The sequence below is a fragment of the Protopterus annectens genome, chromosome 3.part1 (assembly GCF_019279795.1).
Source record: "Protopterus annectens isolate FY-2018-M chromosome 3.part1, PAN1.0, whole genome shotgun sequence".
Classification (NCBI taxonomy): domain Eukaryota; kingdom Metazoa; phylum Chordata; order Ceratodontiformes; family Protopteridae; genus Protopterus; species Protopterus annectens.
The window spans coordinates 1,499,236,870-1,499,261,685 of NC_056732.1; the positions used below are offsets into that span (position 1 = coordinate 1,499,236,870).

A 24,816-nucleotide genomic window follows, 5' to 3' on the forward strand; every position below is an offset into this window, starting at 1 on the left:
AATTACCCATGACTGGGTGTGCGTAAATCCAGCATTACCCACACCCAATTGTGGGTTCTTGCTAGTATACAGTGACATTATTTCAGAAAGTAATTGCTTACCTTGCTTAAATACCGTCTTTGTATAATGGTGCTGTAGTGATCCTCCATGTTCTTCCGTCTTTTCTGTTCTGCTGCGCATGCTTATTGGTCTTATGTTCCCATGCATGCACAGTATGTCATGCTTATTGGTCTTATGTTCCCATGCGTGCACAGTATGTCATGCTTATTGGTCTTATGTTCCCATGCGTGCACAGTATGTCATGCTTATTGGTCTTATGTTCCCATGCGTGCACAGTATGTCATGCTTATTGGTCTTATGTTCCCATGCGTGCACAGTATGTCATGCTTATTGGTCTTATGTTCCCATGCGTGCACAGTATGTCATGCTTATTGGTCTTATGTTCCCATGCGTGCACAGTATGTCATGCTTATTGGTCTTATGTTCCCATGCGTGCACAGTATGTCATGCTTATTGGTCTTATGTTCCCATGCGTGCACAGTATGTCATGCTTATTGGTCTTATGTTCCCATGCGTGCACAGTATGTCATGCTTATTGGTCTTATGTTCCCATGCGTGCACAGTATGTCATGCTTATTGGTCTTATGTTCCCATGCATGCACAGTATGTTATACTTATTGGTCTTATGTTCCCATGCGTGCACAGTATGTCATGCTCATTGGTCTTATGTTCCCATGCGTGCACAGTATGTCAGTGCTGTACAAGAGATGCAGCAGAGAAAAGAGAACCTTCATTGTTGTGTTTTTTTTTTTTACACTGCCAGTCATAATGGAAGAAACCCTGGGCAAAGCCCAACACAAATTGGGGGGGGGGGCAAAGGTCCAAAAATATGGACAGTTGTACTGCTCTTATAAACTTAGAAAGTTCCTAGAATAAGAGGTTTTGTGTTAGTGTGCATTTTCTGAAGAATAAGAAGCCTAAACCTCAATTATATGGCATTATTTAATTATTTAATGACTTCCATCCCCAGTGGCTTGATAGAAAATGACTTTTTGTCTTTTCCTCATTAAAGAAACTTTGAGGCAAAAATCTGGACATTCTGTGAAGGTCTGGACAGTTGAGAGTCTGCCGAGATTTAGGGAGGGACAGTGCAGAAGTATGAGGAAGGTCATGTACTTTTCTGTTTCTTTCTTTTTGTCTGATTTTTCTGGTATTTTGCTCTCTCCTCTGTAGCATATTCCAAGAGAAAATTCTGGCCACTCAATGGTACTTTAGCAGCTGGACTTTTTCTTTTGGTATATACTCGATTTACAGCAGGCACACTGGTTGGGCTGTCCAGTCAGCATGCACATTTCTGAAAGGCAGTGAGCTGTTAATTCCATACTTTAGCTTATAACTCTAGCAGTCTGTACTGTACTGTATCTGTAACTGTTAATGAACCTTAGGTGCAATACTTGAGAGATTTCTCGAAAACGTTTTTTCTTTTTTTTTCCTTATTAACTGTTCTCACCAAATGTCCTGTCTAATATTTAGCTGTTTTATGTTTGACATGCTTGTCACTATTACAGTTATAAACTATTTCTAACTTTTGCTATTTGCTGTCATGTCAAATAGATGTAATTGTATTTGCTTTGTTTGTACAGTTTAGTATATTTGCCACATGGCTTGGGCAGTGGCTAAAAAAGGGTCTTATACTAGCCCACCAACCCAGTGTTGGTGTGAGTGATTTACATCAATGTGGTTTTGTGGAAAGATGCTTCACACTGACCACTTTTCATTATTTTATGATTAAGATTCATGTTTTCTGGATGGCTGGTGTTTTGTAGAGATCATCTGCTTGGATCCATGTAAAGCTTACATTTTTTGATAGACTGAATATCAGTTATTGATTAATAAATTAATTGGTTTACAGTTATGTCACTGCATAATTAGTTGTATAAAATATTGTTTGAATTGTTACTGTTGGGGAATGATACTATCTGAGAAACTCTGAAAGATAGACTGGCATGACCTGTTAAATTAATAACTACTGCAATATGTTTATTTACAAAAATATATGTATATAAATTTAAAGTGGCAGAAGTGTGCACCCAATTTGGTAGCAATAAAAATCCCAGACTGTATTATGTTAATGATTGTCATTTAGAAAGTGTGACTGAAATTCTGTAATTTGAGAGTCAGCTCTGTTGGACTAGAGGTAATAAAGTCCTGATTATCCAAGTTCAGTTAGCAGCTTGGACAGCTGCTGGAGCTGGAGTGGAGAAGGAGAGGAATGACACAAGGCGTAGCCTGCTCACCTGTCTTGGGGTGGGGTGGAGATGTGGTCTTGGGACGTATTGTGAATATTGGGATTTCTGCTGTAGACCAGGCATCACATGCAGATGATTGTCCACAAGGGAGGCTGGGATGCATGATTACATCATAGGCAGAGGCATGGACATGCACTGCAAAGGTCCATTCCCTTGGAAAACATTGAATATATGCAGAGGAATAATAGGGCTTACAGCAAAAGTCCCATCCCCAGCATCCAGATGATGGCTGTTCCTTATCATTTTCATCATCCAGAGAGCGAATAGACTGTACAGTTGTCAGGGAACAAATTGGTTTATGCTCATCGAGGGGATTAGGATCATAAAAATGATACAAAATATTGTGATATGGGCATATTGATGGATCATAAACTAATACTTTTTCAAGCAGTTAATATAAGTTAAGAATCTAGTTAATCTAGTTAATATATTTATTTGGTGTGTGTTAACCAGTTGGTGGCCTTGTGCAGAAAACCACTTCACCCACAACCTGGGCCAAAAGGCAATGCAGAACGAATACAGAAAAAGTAAATGTGTAAATACAACATAAAATACATCAAACAAACGGCGTGTACATCTTTATGCTATGTCAAGTATAAATGGCAGCAATTAAAAGAAGAAAAAAAATCTCTATGCTGAAGTTGATAACAGTTCAGCAATAGATTTCAGATGAACTTTGCCTTGCCTTCCTGGCCATTTGGAATTCAGCAGTCCAAGACCTCTTATTTCTCCACAAATCAAACAGTCCACCAAGCATTAGATCTAGAGATGAAACTGCTTCAGCAAATAAACAAATCATGGCAGAGAGATGGATTTGTCACACAACAACTACCCTTTCCCAGAGCAAACTTCCTCTCCAGATCAAGCAGTATGGCACACTGCCTTCCTTTATGAAAGAATCAGACAATATTCTTGAAAATAGTGATACAGTAGTGCTCATTATGAGCAGATGAATAAGTCTGAGAATCATATTTATTTATTGACATTTTATTACCTGGAAAGTCCGAATGTGTGGGAGCCCATTTTCAGCGGAGGCCTAGGGAGAAAAACTCCAAAATATTACAATACATTTTAAGAACAATAATTTTACAGTCTTTAAAATGAATACAAAAAACTAGATTTTAAATAACTATACCAAATTAGACATAATATGAATCTTAGTAAGTTGAGTAATCTTTGTTTCTATAGTTTGAAATGCTGTGTTGTTCTGCCCTGACAATGGACAATAACTGGTAGGGCATGTTCTAGGCTTAGGAGTGTTACGTTGATGGCAGTAGCCTGACCAGTTTTGAAGTAAGTAGATTGTAGTATTTGTAGGCCATCTTAAGTTCCACAAACACCTTAGCTATTGTAGAAGTAATATGATTTTGAAAGGAGTGAATATCACCTAATATCACAATGAGATATTTTTGATAACTGGTGTAAGGGATACTGTTCCCTAAAGGATTACTAATGAAATTTAAGATGAATATCTTCTTAGGGAACATGCTTTGTTTTTTTTGGAATATTGAACTCTCAACTTGTACAGATTTTTGCAGAATGTCCAAAATTTTGCCTCATGTATTTGGTCCATTTTTTCATAAAACTGTAGTTTTCTGGCAAATAAGTTATTAAAGATATAAGGTAGAAAATAATGACAGACATTTGAGTTTCAGATGTCATACCCTTCAGAAAATTCATGCTAATGCAAAACCTGTTATTCTATCAACTTTCTAAGTTTGTAAACACAATATTTAAAACTTGTCCCTGTTTCTGGATCTTTCTCCCACTTTTATTTATGGCTTTGTCCTGATTTCTTGCTCTACGAAGTTGAGAGGTATGAGAAACTCAGGTATTCGTTTTATGTTAATTTAATTCAGTCATATCTGTAACTTTAAGGTATGAGGCAGATAAACGAGACATTTAGAGAATGTTTTCAAAGAAATCGGCATTGGCATCAACCCCCCCCCCACACACACACACACTTTTTTCCATTTTTACAAAGGTCTTGATGTCACATGGATTGTGACCATCAGCTTGAGCTATTGTTTACAACACTGAAATCATTCCTATAAAGGCAGACTTAGGTTCTTAACTTTCATTGTGTTACAGAAACCTTAGAGATCACCTGGCTGTTAACAGTGTATTGAGCTTTTCAGGATAGATATTCACTGTATTGTTGAAGGTTATTACACTTGTCGAGTGAACATGAAATTAGTGGTGTGCACAAACAGGAAATAAGACTAATTCATCTAGGTTTCAGTACTGTTTTTATTAAGATGCAAGGTATTTGGAAAATAATAATTTGTGTGAGGTTTTCAAAATTGCTTGGACCATACATCTGTTTGTGACTATTCTTGATAGTTGTAAAAAACTGGAACTTTGCTGCATGTAGAAATGCATGCAGATTGCATATGCTTCCCTGTCTTGTTAGTATCTGCATGTGTAAAAAAAAGGAACAGTCTTGAACATTACAATTAACTAAAAAACACCAAGAAAATGTTATGGTAAAAGACTGTTTCAGTTTAAAAGGTGCATTGCACTATCTATGCATGGCATAGGTGACATGTTAAATAGTTGTTTTGAGATCTTAGAGCTGGGCAGGAAGGGGAGCAACTGAATATGTGTTCATCAGACCTTCCTTGAACAGAAGGTATGAGTTTATCCTTATTGCATGTGATGCTGCTGTTTTCCCTGATTAAGACAAGGAAACAGCAACTAGTACATAATGTGATGGTGTAGCAGGTAGCACACTTGTCTTTGGAATAGAAGGCTGTGAGTTCTATTCCTACACCAGATAGATGGATTGCTGACACTATAGTGCAGCATAAGGGGTTGCTGCACACCTGGGTGTTATGTCTTTTTGATGAGATGTTAATGTGATGCCCCATCTGACTAAGATGGTGGTAGGTCAGGTGTATTTAAAAGATCTCACAGCGCGCATTGAAAAGAGTAGAAGAGTTCCCTGATGCTGTGGACAAATTTCCCCTAGCATACCACCTAGGGTCTCCCTGAAAAGAGGCTACTAACCTAGTGAGGCTAACTTGGTCAACAAAGGATAAATAAAGATGTCCATGATACTGCAGAGTTTAGCAGACAGGTACATACCCTACAGGAGTAACACTTGGTATTACCCCATTAAAACTGTAGGCAGTAAAAAGTGTATAGCAGCTGAGATAAGTGAGGGACAAGAAATAAAAACCTCTGTGGCCTGAATAAGCCAGGATCTGCCCTACCCCCTCCTGACTACCTTTGAAAGAGGGGAAGTCATGCAGAAGTTTCTGACTTAATAAGAATGAAGGAGCCATTGGGGTATATTGGTGGAAATCTTTTCATCTTTAAAAGCAAGGTGAAAGAATTTTGACATTCCAAGAAAAGCCTTCTGAATGACTTTCATCTAAACAGTTACACTTATCTGTGTGTCTGTAGTAAGTATGTACCATTTAAACCAAGTAGATTAAGTTCTCCTGAGCAAGTGATTAGGTTTATTGATGCTTTGGAATGTGCATGCAGGTTTGTGTGTATGTAGCTGTGTACATATATGCATGCTTGTGCTGATGTAGAGGTGTAGAGCTCTTTGTGTGCATTTTGTCTCTGTATGTCTTACTGTATAATGCTGTCAAGGAAGAGCGCATTCTATATGTGTGTCTTTAGCTGGCTAATGTGCCTGTTTTATTTGAAGTGGCACAGGACCCCCACCACCCAAGAGACAGATGGGTTCCAGGTGAAGCGGCCCGGTGATGTCAGTGTGCGCTGCACTCTTCTGCTTATGCTGGACTACCAGGTATGGAGTAACATGCTGTCTCAGGTTAAGTGTTTTACACTTTTGTCTGATTGTTTAGTTTAAGCAGTAATATACTTGAAACCGGGATGCTTTCCTCAGTGTTGTAATCCAACAATAGCAGAAATATTCTTCAGGCTGATAGCTGGCATTCATCCAGCTTATTACAAAATCAAGTAGTGTCTGACTCCCTATCTAGTGACATGTTAGTCTCATTCATGTCAGAAAGCCACACTGTCCTTTCTGCTAGAAATAAGGTGATGTCAAGACTAGAACGCTCTTTAAGGAATTATTTACACCTTTCCATACCTTCTGATTATTCAAAATTTTTTTCCAGCGTTTCATCTATTTCCCACTATAATATTTCTTTGTGCTAGCAAATGCAGGGCGACATCATTGCTTTGTCTGAGGAAGTAATACAGTCATCCCACATTCCATCTGCTACCCTATACGTCGAGTCATTGTAGTAATACAGCCCTCTCACATTCCATCTGCTACCCTATACGTTGTCATTATAGTAATACATCCCTCGCGCATTCCATCTGCTACCCTATGCATTGAATCATTGTAGTAATACAGCCCTCTCACATTCCATCGGCTACCCTATGCGTTGAGTCATTATAGTAATACAGCCCTCCCACATTCCATCTGCTACCCTATGTGTTGAGTCATTGTAGTAATACAGCCCTGTCACATGCCATCTGCTACCCTATGTGTTGAGTCATTGTAGTAATACAGCCCTCCCACATTCCATCTGCTACCCTATGTGTTGAGTCATTGTAGTAATACAGCCCTCCCACATTCCATCTGCTACCCTATGCGTTGTCATTGTAGTAATACAGCCCTCTCACATTCCACCTGCTACCCTATGTGTTGAGTCATTGTAGTAATACAGCCCTCTCACATTCCATCTGCTACCCTATGTGTTGAGTCATTGTAGTAATACAGCCCTCTCACATTCCATCTGCTACCCTATGTGTTGAGTCATTGTAGTAATACAGCCCTCTCACATTCCATCTGCTACCCTATGTGTTGAGTCATTGTAGTAATACAGCCCTCCCACATTCCATCTGCTACCCTATGTGTTGAGTCATTGTAGTAATACAGCCCTCCCTCATTCCATCTGCTACCTTATGTATTGAGTCATTGTTGTACCAGTGGAGCCATTATATAATCATTCAGTTTCACAGCATATAAATGATACTTGACTCACCCATTCTGCCCATTTCCCTGCTTGTCTGATAAGTTGTAGATCCTACCTTCATACCTTTCAGACTACCTACTGCCCCAGCACATGTGTTGTCTTATGTCTGTCTCATGTGCTCTAGAATCCTCACACTCTGTTTTAACTCCACCATAACCTTCTAATAAAGGTTACTACTGGTCTTGCTAATGTACAGTAGATTAAACAGGATTGGGTCTATTACAGCTTTATAGGCCAGGCATTGATCAATGTGTAGGACTCTGTAGGATACTGGGTAGAGATGCTGGGCTTTTAGATGCTGTGGGCAGAGTTGTAATTGGCTGTTTTTGTGCCCATTGCCATCTCCAGGTCTGTTGCCCTCCATTGCCATCTCCTGGTCTGGTGCCCCCCACTCAACTTTAAGTAATAGAGGGGCAAACAAAACTGGTCTCCTCGGACCATAGCTAACTATATCAAAACGCAAGCAAAATAATCTCATTAAAATTATTAATTAGTGATTGATAATAGGAAGTCCAACGGGTGTTTCATACTGACCAGGAAGCAATCCAGTATGTTCTCTGGACCTGTAGAGCTTGTGTTGTCCTGCACAGCAATTTTAATATCTGTTTTGAGGTGATTTCTGGGTGGAAGAGGAGTGGACTAAATACTTTGTACTTGGAAATTTGGAGGCAACAGGGGAAGAACATGGAAGTAAATTTACTGGCTGGGAAGTTAGTTGAGAGTTTGATTGGGTGATGTCATTAGAGATAAGCCCAGTGTAACATCTGAGGTTCTTTGCACAATTACAGAACCCATGGTCATTCCTTGTTGACAAAACAACTTTTAGTTCATATTTAGCTTTGTAGCATTTGATCTTGCTTTTCTTTTCTTTCTTAACTATTTTGAGCTTGATTTTATTGCACTAGGATTTTGTTCTTTAGGGCTTTGAGTTGTTTTTCCTTTTATTGCAGGGTTTGTTTATGGATGAGTTCTGCCGGATGTTTGTTTCTACACTTGGCACTGTACTTGTGGTGAATAAGAACAGAAACCTCTTAGCCAGAGTTGTGACGAGAGTATAAACTTTGGACGTCTGCAATAGAAGATATTGTAGGGTCATCAAGGGGTGGGGGACTGTTTAATCTGTTTAACCATCTGAATGTAGCACCATGCAAGAGGAAGTAAGCCTTAGAGAAGTCTCAAAAGATGGCTGGGTTTGATGGTGACCTGCACTGGGACCATATGGTGAATATTATAGTGCAGTGATCCAATTTTGACCAGTGTGTGGGTTTGACAGTGGGAAGGGAGCAGACAGGAGTTATTTTGTTGAGGACAAGATTGAGTGTGTTGTGCATATTTGTTTCTTTGTTAAGATGTAAGTGTGCAATTTAACAGAGAGGTAAAGTCCCCTAGAGTGATGGCATTTGGGAGAGGGACTGTTAAGATATGCTTCATAATTTGTAAGTGTCATGGTTGGGGTTTTGTCACTGGCCCTGATGTGACACAAGGTTGCAAGTGTCATGGCTGGGGTTCTGTCACTGGCCCTGAAGTGACATGAGGTTGCAAGTGTCATGGCTGGGGTTCTGTCACTGGCCTTGATGTGACATGAGGTTTTGTTTACAGATAGTAGAATACAGAGGAGTTCAAGGTCATTGACGAGCTTGATTAGTCCAGAGTTGGTGGTACTTGGGATAAAGGCAGACATGCCAGCACCAGCATCATTGCTACCTATACTTGTAGGAGTAAGTGAGTGCTGGGCAGTAAAACCTGGTAAGGAGGGAGATCTGCCACTGCACTACAACCAAGATTCATTGACAACACAAATGTCCTCATTTTCTGGAGTCAGAAAGGCTTCAAGGGAGGGCATTATCTTATTTAGGCTTCCAGCTCTGAGCAACACTACATTGATTCCTGCCAGTGTTGAATTTGGATTTACTGCATTGGTAGCCTAAGTAGACTTACATTGCCTAAAAAAGGCACTGGCCCTATGTGGGTAGATAATGTCTTAGCCAATATGGGAAAGCCTTGGGAAGGTAGGTGCTGGCCATACTGGAGAAACAGGTGGGAATGTCTTCCATTTTACTCCAGGCTGACAGATATCTGATCTCCTTAAAATGACAGTGTTAACTAAGCCAATTAGTAAAGTCAGTCGTCTCATGCTTATATTGTGACATCATTCTTTTTAACAATAGGATACTGCTCGTGACTAAATTCCTTCCAGTCTGAAAAGATACAGTCAATGTCCCCCATCATGCCTTCTTTACATTGTCTTGGGGTAGGATGCATCTCAAGTCATTCACGACCACTCGAATAATGAATATGTCATATTCGTATTGGGAGTGAAGGGGCTTGAGCATCCTAGTGATGTGGTAAGCACTAGTAACTCAGAGGCAACTATCTGCCTTGGGGTTGGTGTGCCATTATGGTTTCACCTCTGAAAAGTACATTACCATGGCAAGTGACTTCGGTTATATTCTAAGGAGGGCCTGTCCAAACCACTTTGGTGACTCTTGTCTCTGGCATGGTGGAACAAGCTATATGTGGTTTAGAATGGTTGTTTATGGCTGCAGTACAAATATTTATAGTGCCACATCTGTGAGATGTTTGTGGTTTTGGTTCCTTTAAGAATGTCACTTAGTTCTGATACATGGCTAGCACTAGGCAACGACCCAATGGACTGTCGTTGTGAGTAGTACCTAGTGCTTATAAGATTAATACACAGAGTATCTTAAGGTCAGCAAAGACATGATCTTCAGTGCTGCTTAGCATAGCAAGCAATTGCTACTTCAGTCCGCCACCCTTACTGAGAGGTGCAGTTTCCTCAAGGAGTGAATTTGTTTGTGTGTTTGTTTTACTGAGGTAACTGGATTGGTCCACATGGGTAGGGGAGCTCTTGGAACAAAGTGGTCAGGATGTAATTGGTCCGCAGATGGAGTGGTAACATACTTGTTTTGGGGATTGAGCTGCAGTGCTGCTCGGGTTGATGAGATTATACCCTTGTTGAAGCAAATATGAAACTTAATATTTAACAAGGAGTTGCTGTTAGTTGTAGTTAATAATGTAGTATGGGATCACAGATGATCTAAACAAGAGGTGTTTGCAGTCCCAGAGTATTAAATGTGCAGTTGACAGTGCATGTATTTGATCAGAAGATACAGATACTTTTGTTAATGTGATATTTAAATAAGAGAGAGAGACATCACTCCATCCTCTTGAATATTTAATGAGGTTAACCTACTTGACAGTGATGCTATCATGTAAGGAAGTTTTCTTCCTAGTTCTTAGTTTTAATTGTGGCTTTCAAGAAGCCTTTTTTATTGATACTTCAGGTTCAGATTAGTAGGTCAGTGAACCATCTTGTGAGTGAGCTCATTTTGAGTTAATTCTGAAGAAATGTCTTAGCAGCTGCTCGATCATTGGCATGTAAAAGTTGTTAGAGGGTATTATGGTGGAGATCTGGTTAATAAAGAGTTAGACAAGAAAGGGTGAAGGATTGACCCTTGTGAAATGCTGGCAGGAAGGAGTGTTGTTGGGGACAGAAAGAAACTGAAACTTAGGCAGAGATTATATTTTTTTAAATATTTCTCTTGCTTCAGATTACCTGTTTTGTTGCCTCTAACTCAAGGCTACTACAGAAGGCACTTAGTAAGACCACAAGTGACCATTCAGCTTATGGACTTTAATCTATTTTTCTGTCCTTCCATCTGTAAGTCACAATGTAGAATCTTATATCCAGGACAATACTTTTTTTTAACTGCTGTGTTTGTTATGTTGCAAACCAGCATCATTGACTGCACAACCTACATTGATAGCCTACTGAGTTCAAGTCTGCAGAACTTACAGTGATAGCCTACTGTGTTCCATTCAGTACAAGTAGAGCTGCATTTTAAGTAATTTAGATGACATTTTTGCTGTACTGTTACCATAGCTGGCAATATGCCATATTGATAAAGAAGCTGTGAGCAAGGTGGATACTGTTAAGCATTGCCAATGTTAATGCAATAGAAGAGACAACTGATAAAAGGGTAGTTTGCATATAAGTACTGTATGCATGGAGTACATTGCCTACACAAACTCCCTTAAGGGCTTTGGTATGCAGGTATATTGCATAAAAGCCCTCATTTACTGCACACTGGTGTTTGTGAATAGTGCCTTGACACACATTCACCTCTACCTGTTTTGGAAACAAGTATGTTACTGAACATAGCAAAGACTGATGGATTAAGACCTTTTCTATAGCTCACTAAGTAGGTTAAAAGAGTGTAGGAGGAACACATAAGTACATGTTCTGTAAAATTACTCTGTGTAACAAAGACCAAGGCTTTCGCCGTTTTGTGCTCCAATATGTTTATAGTCTTCAAGAACTTTTTTTTACAATGTAGTACAAAATAGAAGCTACTAACAGCACGAGGAATTGGCATTTGTGAAAGCTTCCTAGTGATTTATTTGAGTCTGTGCATATGCATGAGCATTTTTCTAAATATTTATTTCCATTCATGTTTGCTACTTCTAAACTTTGATATACCACTGCAGTTTCTCCTCTTTTATGCTGTGCCATGTTTTTCATTCTGATATTTGAAAATATGAAATAGTTAGGAGAAATATCAGAGGAGTTTGTGTATCTGGGAAGAAATTTGTGTCAATGAACATACACTACTACTTAGAGATGCTGCTAGTTTGTGGAAGTGACTGATGACAGTATACTTTGCAGATTATAGTTCAGTAAGTGGACCTACTTGGAGTCATTCAGGCTTCCATTGATGTGAAAGTCTGCATCTGCCTAAGAAAGGATCCAATATCTTGGATGTCAATTATAATAGATTCATTATTAAGCATTTAACTTAGCCAAATGGAAAGGCACTGAAAATTGTCAAGGGACATTGTGGCTGCCACCCTCAAAACAGTGGTGTAATAAGCAAAATAGATGACAAATGTAGGAACAAATCAGAAAAGATCATTGATAAGTAGAGAAAAAATCAATTATATTGTATATCCATATGAGGTTAAAGGGGGCAGTATGAAAACATGGAGGCAGTGGGTACCATTACCTGTATGAAAACATGGAGGCAGTGGGTATCATTATCTGTATGAAAGCATGGAGGCATTGGGTACCATTACCTGTATGAAAACATGGAGGCAGTGAGTACCGTTACCTGTATGAAAACATGGAGGCAGTGAGTACCGTTACCTGTATGAAAACATGGTGGCAGTGGGTATCATTACCTGTATGAAAACATGGAGGCGGTGGGTACCATTACCTGTATGAAAACATGGAGGCAGTGAGTACCATTACCTGTATGAAAACATGGAGGCAGTGAGTACCGTTACCTGTATGAAAACATGGAGGCAGTGGGTATCATTACCTGTATGAAAACATGGAGGCAGTGGGTACCATTACCTGTATGAAAACATGAAGGCAGTGGGTACCATTACCTGTATGAAAACATGGAGGCAGTGAGTACTGTTACCTGTATGAAAACATGGAGGCAGTCAGTACCATTACCTGTGTGAAAACATGCAGGCAATGGGTACTGTTACCTGTATGAAAACAGTGAGGCAGTGGGTACTGTTACCTGTATGAAAACATGGAGGCAGTGGGTACCGTTACCTACTGTTTATGCAAAGAAAACTGTTTTCATGGAGGAATAACTATTGATACTGTGACAGTAGCAGGAATGTGGTACAGAAAGAGCCTTGGCTAAAATGCAGGCATGCCAAAGTGTATTTCCTGTAGGAAGTAAGGGGGAGATAACTAAGAAGAGGTTTAATTGCATACAGTGCAATAGCTAGCTGAACGTGCACCCTGTTCCGGTCCCATGAGGTAGTGCCCCACCCACCTCAGTTCTTCAAGTGAAGAGAAAGAAAAAAGGACTTCTGTAAACTGCAGGACAGATTCCTGCAGTCCAGTACAGTACAGTACCCAGTCCATGTGCCCCTTCCACCTCTTCAAGCTAATTGGCTTCCTGCAGTAATTCAACCAATCCACAACTCCCAGCTGTTCAAGTGAAGAGCAGGAAAAATGCTGAACTCAAGTGCATTTCTGTATCAGCATTTTGGTACAGAAAAAAAAGTGCTAGCTTTTCAATCACGTCACCTTAACACTTTGCACTGGGGCAATTACCCCCTTCACCCCAGTCTTTCATTGCTACTGATTATCTGCATAATAGAAATGATCAGAGTATCAGAATGAACATTTAAACAAGGAGATTAGAAAGCTCTCTGAGTCATACTGGAGTTAATATACAGTAAACTCTCAGTTAACCAGCACCCATGGGGATTGTTAAATGCCGGATAACTGTAGTTTCTGGCTGCTTGAGAGTTACTATTAAAAGTAGACCTGACTAATACTGTGCCCTGTACTATGGTTTGCCTTGTTCTTAGGTTGGGGATAGAGGGAATTTATTCCTATATACCTTTTTAAAACTCAAACTCTAAAAACATAAGGTATGCAACACATGAAAATTGTACTGTATTTCTTCGATTTTTTTTTTCCTGGTTGCTTAAGTTCCAGTTAATTGAGAGTTTACTGCAGCAACATAATCTCCAGAAGTGTTTCATCCAGACTTTTTCTCAGGAGGGGAAGAAATACAAAAGTGTTACTGCAATCCTTAGAATGGGAGAGACTGGGCTTTTTTTTTTCAAATAAGTTCATAGGTTGGTAGTAGGCTATCAGCCTTAGGGCCTATAGAAGCCTGGCCATAACAATTCCCTGGCTATTTCTTCCCACAGTATTTACTTCCTTGGACCCCTGTCTAACAGGGCGACTGATGTGATCCCCGGGGTGAATTTCCTATCTCCCATCCAGTCGTCAAGGTTCCTTTTGAAGAGGGCCAAAGAGGCGCTCTGCTTGACATGTATGGGCAGTCTATTCCAGAGTCTGGGGAGTCTCTGAGTCAGGAACCAATCCCTCCAGCATGTTTTGTTTATTGTGATGACAAGGTTTAGATCCCTGGAACGTGTGGCTCTGAGGGATTGGGATTTCTTTAAGTGTAGCATGTCCAACAGCTCTGGGTTTGACATGGCCTTGTATGTTTGCAGAGATTGCCTCTAAGTAGACGATATGCAACAGAATATAGCTGGAGTTTTTTTAGACGGTCAGCATAGGGCATTTGCTTTAGGCCTGTGATTCTTTTAGTGAGGTATTTCTGCAGCCTTTCCAGTTGTTAAAGATGTCTTGAGAGGTACATACCAAATGGGGCATTTTATTCTATAATGGGTCTAATGAGTGATGAGTACAGTGGGACAATGACCTCCTTTTTTCTGGATGAAAAGCCCTTAGTGATGAGGTGTGCCACATAGAAGGATTTCCTGACTGTTGTGTCGATGTGGTTATCGAAGGAGAGACCACTGTCCACCTGTGTCCCTAAGTCTCTTTTCACACTTTCAGTGTTTAGTGCACTGTCACCTATGTGATAATTCATGGGTACATGTTTTTATCCCAGAAGGGATAGCTATACATTTCTTGGCATTAAGCTTGAGCCCATGGCTCTGGCACCAAGCATCTGTTTCTGTAAGGCCCTTTTGTAGAATATCCACATCATTTGGGGATTCAATAATGGCTTCCAGTTTGCAGTCATCTGCGAACTTTGATAGCCAGAGTTCCTTAGTGTTGGCCTGTACTTCAGAGAAGTAGATGCCAAACAAGAGCGGTCCCAGGACTGAACCCTGAGATACTCCACTTGTCACTTGTCTGGGGCTGGATTTGGAGTCGGCTACTTTTACAGTGTGGGTTCTGTCTTTAAGGCAGTTGGCAACCCATCGAGTGACATAGGGATTAATGCCCAGCTTAGTAAGTTTATCTATGATTCCAGAATGGGGGATGGTGTCAAAGGCCTTGGAGAGGTCCAAATAGGCTGTGTGGACTGCCTTACCCTCGTCCACAGCTCTGGAGACTGATTAGAAGAAGTCAGTCAGGTTCAGTAGTCAAGATCGGCCCTTCATGAATCCAAACTGGGTGGGGTCCAGTGTTTGAAGGTTGCCAATGTCTTTGTTTGTAAGTTCCATGATAATACGTTCCATGGCCTTGCAGATCAGGCTCGTCAGACTGATGGGGAGGTAGTTCCCAGGATCCAAGGTGGATCCCCCCCTTGTGGAGTGGGATAACTGTAGCTGTGCGCCACTCAGTGGGCATGAAGCCTGAGGTGAGGCTATGATTAAACTTGACACTTAGGTGAGGTGCCAGTTCATTTTGTAGTTCATGTAGTACACAGCCTGGGATGTCGTCTGGTCCCATGGATGCTGTATTATTAGCTTTGGAGAGTGCAATTTTTACCTATTTGGCCATTATTACCGGAATTTGGCAATCTTTTGGTATTGAGATGGGCCCTGTACGGGGTGAGAGGGGGGTGAAGTTGGCACTGAATCGATCTGCCAGGATATTGGCAATATCCTTGGGATCAGTATATTTAATGCCATTCTGTTGTAGCTCAGGGCAGATCTGAGCATTGCCATTTAGATTCATGACATAGCTATAGAATGCCTTGTGGTTATCTTATGATCTTTGGCAATTTTATTTTCGTAGCTTTGGAGGATTTTATGAGGGATCTCAGCTTCTTACTGAGGCTGGTAAGGGAGTTTTTTTGCATCCTGGGATTTTCCTCTTTTCTGCAACAGTTTCTTCCTTTTGTTGTAAAGTTTGTTTATGGCAGGGAACCACCAGATTGGCTTCCTTTTTTTTGGAGGAAGTTTCCTTACTGAGGGGGGTGGGGGGAGAGATGTGGATGTCAAGGGTGATTAGCTTATGGTCAGACCTGACCAATGAGGGGTGACCATAGGCGTGGAGCATCGATTTCCCATGTTGGTAATGATCAGGTCTAGGATATTGGAACCCCTGGTGGGACTATGGATTAGTTGATCCAAGGCATTGGAATTTATGAATTCCAAGAACCATTGGGCAAAGGTGTTGGTACATGAGTAGTTTTCCCAGTTAATGGCAGGTTAGTTGAAATCACCCAGTATTAGCGTGTTTGGTTGTATCTTAATATTTTCCAGTATGTTTAGAAAGGTGTAGTGAGAATCTTGGGGCATGGTGGGGGATCTGTAGCAAGCTACAATTTGGATTGCAGTCTTACCTAGCGTTAGTTGCACCTGGTGAATTTCAGACGCATTTTGTTAGGCAACTAGCCTGGTGGTGTGAATGTCCTTCATGAATATGGACACTCCTCCACCTTTAGTGTTTCTGTCCTGGTTTGGTGGCCGAAAAGTGTGGTAAGAGTTGTAGCCAAGTATTGTAGGGGTGCTCTCTGGAGCCCTGAACCAGGTCTCAGTTACTGCACAGATATCGATGTTCTCCATTTTTAGGAGTGCCTCGAGAGAGTGCATTTTGAGGTTTAGACTTCTAGCATTGAGTAGCATTACCTTCAGATTTTGCATGCTTGTACCTGTTATAGTGATGGTTTTGTCCTTTGAGCTTTGCCTAAAAAAGGCACTATAGGGGTGGCAAGAGCCTTAGCCAGTAACCTGAATCCCAGGGGCGACAGGTGCAGACCATCTCTGGCAAAGATCGTGATCTGTCGATCATGTTGTCCCAGGCAGACAGATACTGGATCCCCTTTGAATGACACCAGAAGCTTAGCCAATTGTTGAAGTCAACCTTTTTGTCCTTATACTGTGATATCATTCTGGGCAAAGGCAGGATGCTACTCAGGGCTAGGGTCATACCTGCCTAGGCCACATGATCCGAGAGCTCTTCCGTGTCTCTTTTCATGTAGTCCAGGGAAGTCTGTCTCAAGTCATTCACTCCAACATGGACAATGACAGAGTCATATTTGTATTTGTTGTGGAGTGACTTGAGTGCATGCATTATGTGGTGGATCCTGGCACCTGACAGGCAGCTGACTGTAATTTTCTCCTTGTTCAGCCTGATGAGTGGGACATCAGTGTGTCTGATTATAGAGTCACCTATGACTAAAGTGTTGGGTATGTTGTCTTTCCTTAGGTGCTGTTGTTGGGTGGCACACTGGTGTTGTGACCTATGTGACACTTTGGTTGTGATTGGTGTTTGTTTACATTTCAGCTTCAGAGGTCCTTGTTGCTTGGGCAGGTTTCTGTTAAGGGTCTCCGCATATGAGGGTTTAGTGTTGCTATGTGAAGGTGTTGGTGGTGTGGGTTTAGAGGGGCTATGTGTTGCTTGAGGTGTAGTGCGGGTGTTAACCTTCTCCTCTTGACTGTCTAGCACAGTCTTGGGTGGAGAGAGCTTTACTTCCAGTTTGGCTATGTAAGTGCATCTCTCACAGGTTGTAGTCTTGGATGGTAGCAGGAGAGGGTTGTCTGTGTGCATGAGGCAATTGCTGCATTGCCCCATTATGCCCAGATCCACCAGGTGGACAGGAGAAAACACCGGAAGCTGACCATTGGACATGCCTGGTTTGGTGCTCTTTTCTGTAAAGTACAAGAGCTGTTTTCCCTTACCTTAGCAAGGTACTTTGCAATTATAGGCTGTTTAGTGCCTATGATTAATTTCTCCTTATTAACGAGGAGAGTTGAGTGCTTGTATCAGTTTAAGGCTTCCTAGTACTTTCATAAAAAGAAAAAAGAAAAACAGAAACATAAACAAAAAAGGATAATACATTATATACAAATAACAGTCTTTGCTATATAAAGAGATTGTAACAATGAGAGTAAGCATACATATTATACCCTAACAAAGCAACACCTAGGAAAATACACTAAAAAATAAAAGGAGAAAAAGGATTAACTATTATCCTAAACACTCAGATTTGCAAAATCAAAAACATAAATCTTAGGGATAGAGAGTACTAGAGAAACCCCCTTATAATAACTAATGTAATATAAAATAAGATACAATTATCCTTATTTAACCAGAGGATGATTGATGAATAGAGGAAAACATGTATGTCTGATTTATGAGTATAATGAGAGAGGAAGGGGGGTATATTGTTAGCATAACACTATTTACAACTGTTTACAACATGGATGCCATAACAAGTGTGATAAACAATAGAGTATCGTCAGTATTTATTTGTTATAGGACTGGAAATCTCGCACACAAAGGTCTTCACAGATTGTGATTATAATAATGAATGTTGTATGATAATTACTTTGTTTGAATTAAGTCAAGACATTGTTGACTTTTGGACGTAAATATGCCACATGTTAAGTGGAGTACCTTGTCTAACAGGCACACCAAAAAAAAAAACAGGATCATACTTCATGACCTATATGGGCAGGCTCCAGGCAGCAGGTACTACAAATTTATTTATTTATTTGTTTATTGACATTTAATTACCAGGAAAGTCCAACTGGGTAGAAACCCATTTCCTGTGGAGCCCCGAGGAGGAAAATTCCAAATTATTACAAAACATTTTAAGAACAATAATTTTACAGTCTTTAAAAATAAAACAAAAACATCTGTAGTTTAAATAATTATAACACATTAGACGTAATATAAAAACATTGGTTAAGAACTGATACAAGATATACAGCAATCATTTAATATTTAAAGGACTTGTAGACATTTTGTAGAGAAATTAAAGATATGTTAGTCTAATACAAATAGGAATTGCAGTGTGAAGTGAGGGAAAAACAGACTTATGGTATATTTAGAGAGAAAGTCGGGGAAGAGAATTAGATAGCAGTAAGGAAGTAAGTGAAGAAGGAAGAGTCAGGAAGTATAAGGAATGAAAAGGTGCTTGTTCATATTAAGGGATATAGTTTATCCTGGTTTTGAGCAAGCACAGAGCCAGATTTTAGCTAGGAAGTCTTTACGAGTAGTTTTGAAAGATAGGAGGGAAGGTAAAGACCTGATGGATACAGGTAAGGAGTTCTAGGCCTTAGCAACCTTGTACGAGTACAGACAATGCCCAGCAAATGTGCAAGTTTGTAGAGAGATAGGAATTTTTGGTCACTGGATCACAATGACTGACTGGAAACATAGGTATGTAGAATGTTTTTAGTGATGGACAGGCAGACGGATGCGGGATAATTTTATAGGTGGTAAAAAGTTATGTATATGTTGGCTAATGTGGCAGTTATAACCAGTTTTGGCTTTTCAGTGCTATAGAGTGGTGGGTTCTGAAAGGGGTATGTGCTGCAAATTTATCAACTTTGTTATAGCATTGATCAGGTTTTAATTTTTGTGAAGCCTGGATATTAGTAGGGATGAGCGCACCATAAAGAAGATGGGGAAGAGATAAGTAGTGGGAGGTATAGTTTTAGTTGCATCGATGAGAAAGCTTTTGGCTCTGTAAAACATCTCTAGTTTTTTATGAGTTTTTCTTAAGCAGTTGTGTCTATGCAGGTTAAATGTAAGATTATCATCCACTGTCACCCCTAATAATTTGCTATGAGATGTGACATCGCTGGTTGCATTTATCAAGAGAGAAGGCTTTAAATTTTGTTTTTTTCATGAGAGAGGGATTTGGGGGGAAAAAGTAGTAGTTTGGTCTTTTTTTCCCTGAGCATGAGATGTGAGTTACTAAGAAATGTTTCAGCTGCTGTTAAAGCTTCCTGAGTAATTTGGAGGTGTATCATGTTGTCAGATGTGAAAATGAGAGTGGAATCATCTGCATATTGTATTAGGGTGGCCTGTTGTGTGGAAGTACAGAGTGTTGATGAAAATGTTAAAGAGGAGGGACTAAGAATAGAGTTTGGTGGCACATTGGTAGTTACTGGGAGGTAAGGAGAGTGTGGAATCATTGATAACCTATTGGACAAGTAGCTTTTGAACCACAGAAAAGTGGGCTGAGAGAGACCTAGTGAGGACATTTGAAATAGAAGTTTGCTGTGACAAACTGTCAAAGGTTTAGACAAGTCTAAAAATAAGGAAGAGACTAGTTTGCCATTATCTCTAGCTTTATTGACAGTGTCTATCTAGATTAGAAGGGCAGTGCTAATGCTATGGGAAGGATGGAAGCCATGTTTTGTAGGGGATAGCAGTTCTTACTTCAGGAGATAGTCTAGAAATTTGTTTTAATGCATTTTTCAAGTATTTTGGTGAGGGGAGCTAAGATTGCTATAAGGATAAAGTTATTAATGTCTGTTGAATTTCCTCCTTTGTGTAGAGGGATAATGTGTGACATTTTCCAGAGAGAGGGAACGTGGTATTCCTGGATTGACCTGTTTATGAGGATTGAGGCAGGATAGGCAATGCTATTGGCTGCTGTTTTTAGGTATTCGCTTGGAAGGTGATCAGCTGAAGAAGAGCACAGTTTAATTTGTTTAAGAGTAAAAAAAGCAAAGTGTATGTGCTTTTTTCTGCCTAAAGTGTTACAGCAAAGGGCTGTGCATACTCAATTGGGTGAACACTAGGTTTTTCACCTCACTTTCCCACTTCTAATCTCCCTCCTGCCCCCTTACCAGAAATTGAATGTAAAACACAGTCTAACCTAAAACCTACCTAATATACAGATAAGTTATTCTTGAATTAAACAAGAACAGCGGATTAAACAAGAAAAGTGAATTAAACAAGAAAAGCCTAAAAATCTTTTACAGAGTAGTAACATACCTTAGTATCCTTTGCTTGGGGATTAGGCCCCACTCGCACAGGCTCACTGCGTGCCCCACCCTGCCTACTGATTACACCCCCCCCCCACTACATCTAGATTTATCTGAACCATAACCACTCCTTCAACTTTACCACCAACTAGGGCTATTCTGACTCTGACTCCACCACTCCCCAGTTAGCACCCTCCCTTACTCCACCACACATCGAGCATTGCTCAGCCAAGCTACTACTCAACATATTTACTCTTCTTACCTACATTCTCCTTGCTCACCTAACATCTTATCACACCTCCATAATTAACTCTCAAAACCAATTTCACTGCACCCTCACATCTTCCTCCTTCCAACACCCACTCTACAACTACATTTCCCCAGCCACTAGAAACCCCATCTCTATAGTCCCACTCAAATACCAAATGCCATCTATCTTTAAGTAAAAAATATCCCTAAAATATGACAAACTCCTTACTATCTACACTAAACTTGTACTGGCTTCCCTCTCTAAACTAACTTGTAGCGGGGACATCGACCCTAACCCTGGCCCAACCTCCTCTAACCCCACCACTAACCTCCTTCAAAATATCCCCCACCTCTCTTTAATCACAGCCAACAAAAAAAATCTGATCTCCTCATCCTGTGCCTAAATATTATAAGCGTATGTAGTAAAACCCAAGACCTACATGTCACCATAAAAACACACTCCCCAGACATCCTCCTCCTAACTGAAACCTGGCTCAAACCCCACATCAGAAGTGAGGAAATTCTCCCCCCTGGCTATAGGATCCTCAACACAGACTATCAAAGGAAGGTGGCAGCATAGCACTCATGTTTAAACACCACCTTAACATTCAAGCTGTCAACAATTCAGCCCCCCTGATTGGAAAGAAAGAAATTTTATACACCATCCCTCAAACTAAACCCAAATAAAACCCATAAACATTATCAGCTGCTACTTCCCCCCAGGCCAGAATATTCCTGTTCTAGAAATCCTCCTAAATTGGGCCATCTTTCTCTTCCCCAAGAAACCATCATCTGTGGTGACTTTAATGCAAACTGGCTGTCCTGTAACAATGTCCACCCAACCATTCACCTAAATCTACATGTTTTTTCCCAACTAATACAGTCTCCCACCCATGTAAATAAAAACCCCAACAACCACACTATCCTCGATTGGATACTGGTCAACAAAAATCCCCACTATGTCTACCTGACAGCCTCAGTGACCATACCCCCATTTTCCTCCTAAAACACCATGTAAAAAACACCAATCAAATTATCCATAGACAAATCCACAATACAACAAACTTTAATCCCCATTCCTTCAACTCTTCCCTCCAAAACTGTAACTGGACACCATTAAAATACTTCAGCCTAGACAAAGCCATCCACTTCTTCAATTCCACCTTCCTCAACATCCTAAACACCCACACTCCCCTAAGATATGCCAAAGTTAAAACTAAAACCTCCCCCTGGCTACAAAAAAACACCTGGGGACTCATAAAAATCTGGGGCAAAGCATGAAAACAATGGCGCCAAACTAAAACCCCCTCTGCTATTCAATCCTTCCTTGAATTGCGTAACAAAGTAAAAAAAGCAAACAAAAACAGTTAAAGCCCATTACTATCAGTCTACCCAATACTCCTGCCATCACAATCCTAATCAATTCTGGTCCACAGTAAACTCCGTACTCCACCCAGGTAAGCAAGGCACCCCCCACCTACCATCCCATCCTTCTCCAGCATTATAGCTGACTCCTTCAACATACACTTCACTGAACCCAGTCTATCACTAGCCAAACAACAAGTCTTCTTATCCACTTGCCCCTCACAAAACCCCAACCCCCACCCCCCCTCCTTCACCTTCTCCAAAGTACCCATCTCCTGTATAAAAAACTTCTGACAAACCTTAAGCCCACTAAACTCGCAGTTGACAACCTTCCCTCAGAATACCTAAAAATAGCAGTGGACACCCTAGCCTATCCAATTTCCATATTAATTAACCACTCCATATCAGAAAACTATGTGCCTACTCTGTGGAAGATTTCACACATAATTCCCCTACACAAAGGTGGCTCCTCCAACAACCTTTCCAACTACTGCCCCAATGCTATTGTCTACCCACTCTCCAAGATTCTTGAGAAATGTATTAACTCTCAGGTACTAAACTATCTATTAACTAACAACCTCCTCTTCAAAACCCAACATGGCTTCAGGTCATTTCATAGCACCACCACTGCCCTGCTTTCCTTCACCAACACGATCCTGCACCATAAAAATAATGGCCTATTCTCCTCTGCTATATTTCTGGACCTATCAAAGGGTTTTGATATGATATCTCTCAATATTCTTCTCTCTGGCCTACAGCAATCAGTGGATTGGCAAGATCAGCTATCCTCTCATCTCCCAGTCTCTCTCGAGATTCCCCAAGGCTCCATCCTTGGGCCCCTACTATTCTCTCTCTTCATCAACAGCCTTCATACCTCCACCAAACATACCACACTCATACAATATGCAGATGAATCCACTCGCATGTGCTCTGCCCCACTTTACCAGAACTCCAAAATATCACACAAGAGTCATTCACATCTGTAGAAAGCTGTCTTTCCAATGCCCACTTCCACTCAATCCAAACAAAACCAAACTTCTTACCTTTCAACCCTCCAAATCTGTGCACTATTCCACCTTCTTCAACATTCATGCCAAGAACAACACCATCATCTCCCCATCTGACCACACAAAACATCTAGATATAGAAATTGACAACAATCTCAAATTCGACCTCCACATATCTCTTACCATAAAAAAGTTCATAAAAAACTTGGGGCACTTTATAGAAACAAACAATACCCAGCTAAGACATCCAGGATCACTATTGTCAACTCCCAGCTAATTTCCACCTTACTCTACTCCACTCCCATACTTACCAACCTTAGACAGACTGACCTAAGCAGACTAGAATTCTGCTACTATAAAATTGCAAAGTTTGCAACAGGCGCATCCTACTGTAGCCACCACTGCAACTCACTTAGGGAACTTGATTGGCTTGAACTCCCTCAACTTCTTCACCTGAATCAACTGTCATTTGCCCACAAACTAATAAACCACCCCATAACATGTCATCACTTCAAAACCTATTCCAAATCTACTCTTCTTCTAGACCCCTAAGGTCCAGCAGCAAAAATCTACTTTTTACCACCAAACCCAAAAACTCAGAAGGAGAAGCCATGTTCTCCTGTGCTACTTCTAAACCATGGAACAATCTCCCCCCTCTGTAACCAAATTACCATCTCGCAGTCTATTCAAAACCACTCTCAAGTCTCACCTAAAAAAACACTGGCTCTGCCCTTGCTCCAACCCCAACTAACTACATTCCCAGCCACTTAGTACAGCGTTATTTCTTTATATCTTATCAGCTTAATCCTTAAGTATCATTTAATTGTCAATTTTAATGCTGTCTTATACTCATTACCCTTTGATGTTGTTTGTTCTTACTTCTGTGCCATGTATTTTGCATGCCGTGTTGTTTACTGTAAAATCATCTACTATTGTAACATTGTAACGTTTTCTATTGTAACATTGTAACATTTTTCTATTGTAAGATTTCTTATTGTACTTGTGGAGCTTTTCTCCCCGGGCCTTCGCTGAAAAAGGACCTGTGTCCAGTCGGAATTTCCTGGTAAACAAATGTAACTAAGTAAATAAATAGATAGTTTCATGTAGGATGTGGGCACAGGTTTGAAGGTGAAAGTGGATGTGGTGATATGTATTAGATGTAGAAGAATCCTTAGTTAAAGATGCTATACAAGCTACAAAAAAAGAGTTGAACTGTATTGCAGTTTTGAGTGGTGAGTTATCAGGAGAGGGGTTTGGGTTGAATTTTTGGCAAGTTTTTGGGAGAGGGGTGAGAGAGGGTAGTTTTGAACCTGTTGTTAGATCAGGCAGTGAGCAACCATTTGAAAATAAGTGATTAGGTTCATAGGCTGGTACTAGGCTATCAGCCCTAGGGCCTATACAAGCCTAGCCATAACAATTCCCTGGCTATTTCTTCCCACAGTATTTACTTCCCTGGACCCCTGACTAGCAGGGCGACTGACATGATCCCTG

The 24,816-nt window shown here is 40.5% G+C and overlaps 1 protein-coding gene across 6 annotated transcripts in view; it reads left to right on the plus strand.

Annotated features, from left to right (window-relative positions):
- Positions 1-24,816, plus strand: part of SMARCD3 (SWI/SNF related, matrix associated, actin dependent regulator of chromatin, subfamily d, member 3) — a 1,904,082-nt gene that overhangs the window by 1,547,806 nt on the left and 331,460 nt on the right. For 3 of the 6 annotated variants that reach the window (XM_044067567.1, XM_044067564.1, XM_044067568.1), the window contains exon 8: positions 5,968-6,072. The exons of 2 other annotated variants lie outside the window; for them this stretch is intronic. In XM_044067567.1, the coding sequence (XP_043923502.1) occupies positions 5,968-6,072 (105 nt within the window). The remainder of the gene's footprint in view (positions 1-5,967; positions 6,073-24,816) is intronic. One more of the 6 variants, XM_044067565.1, reaches the window with a different exon arrangement.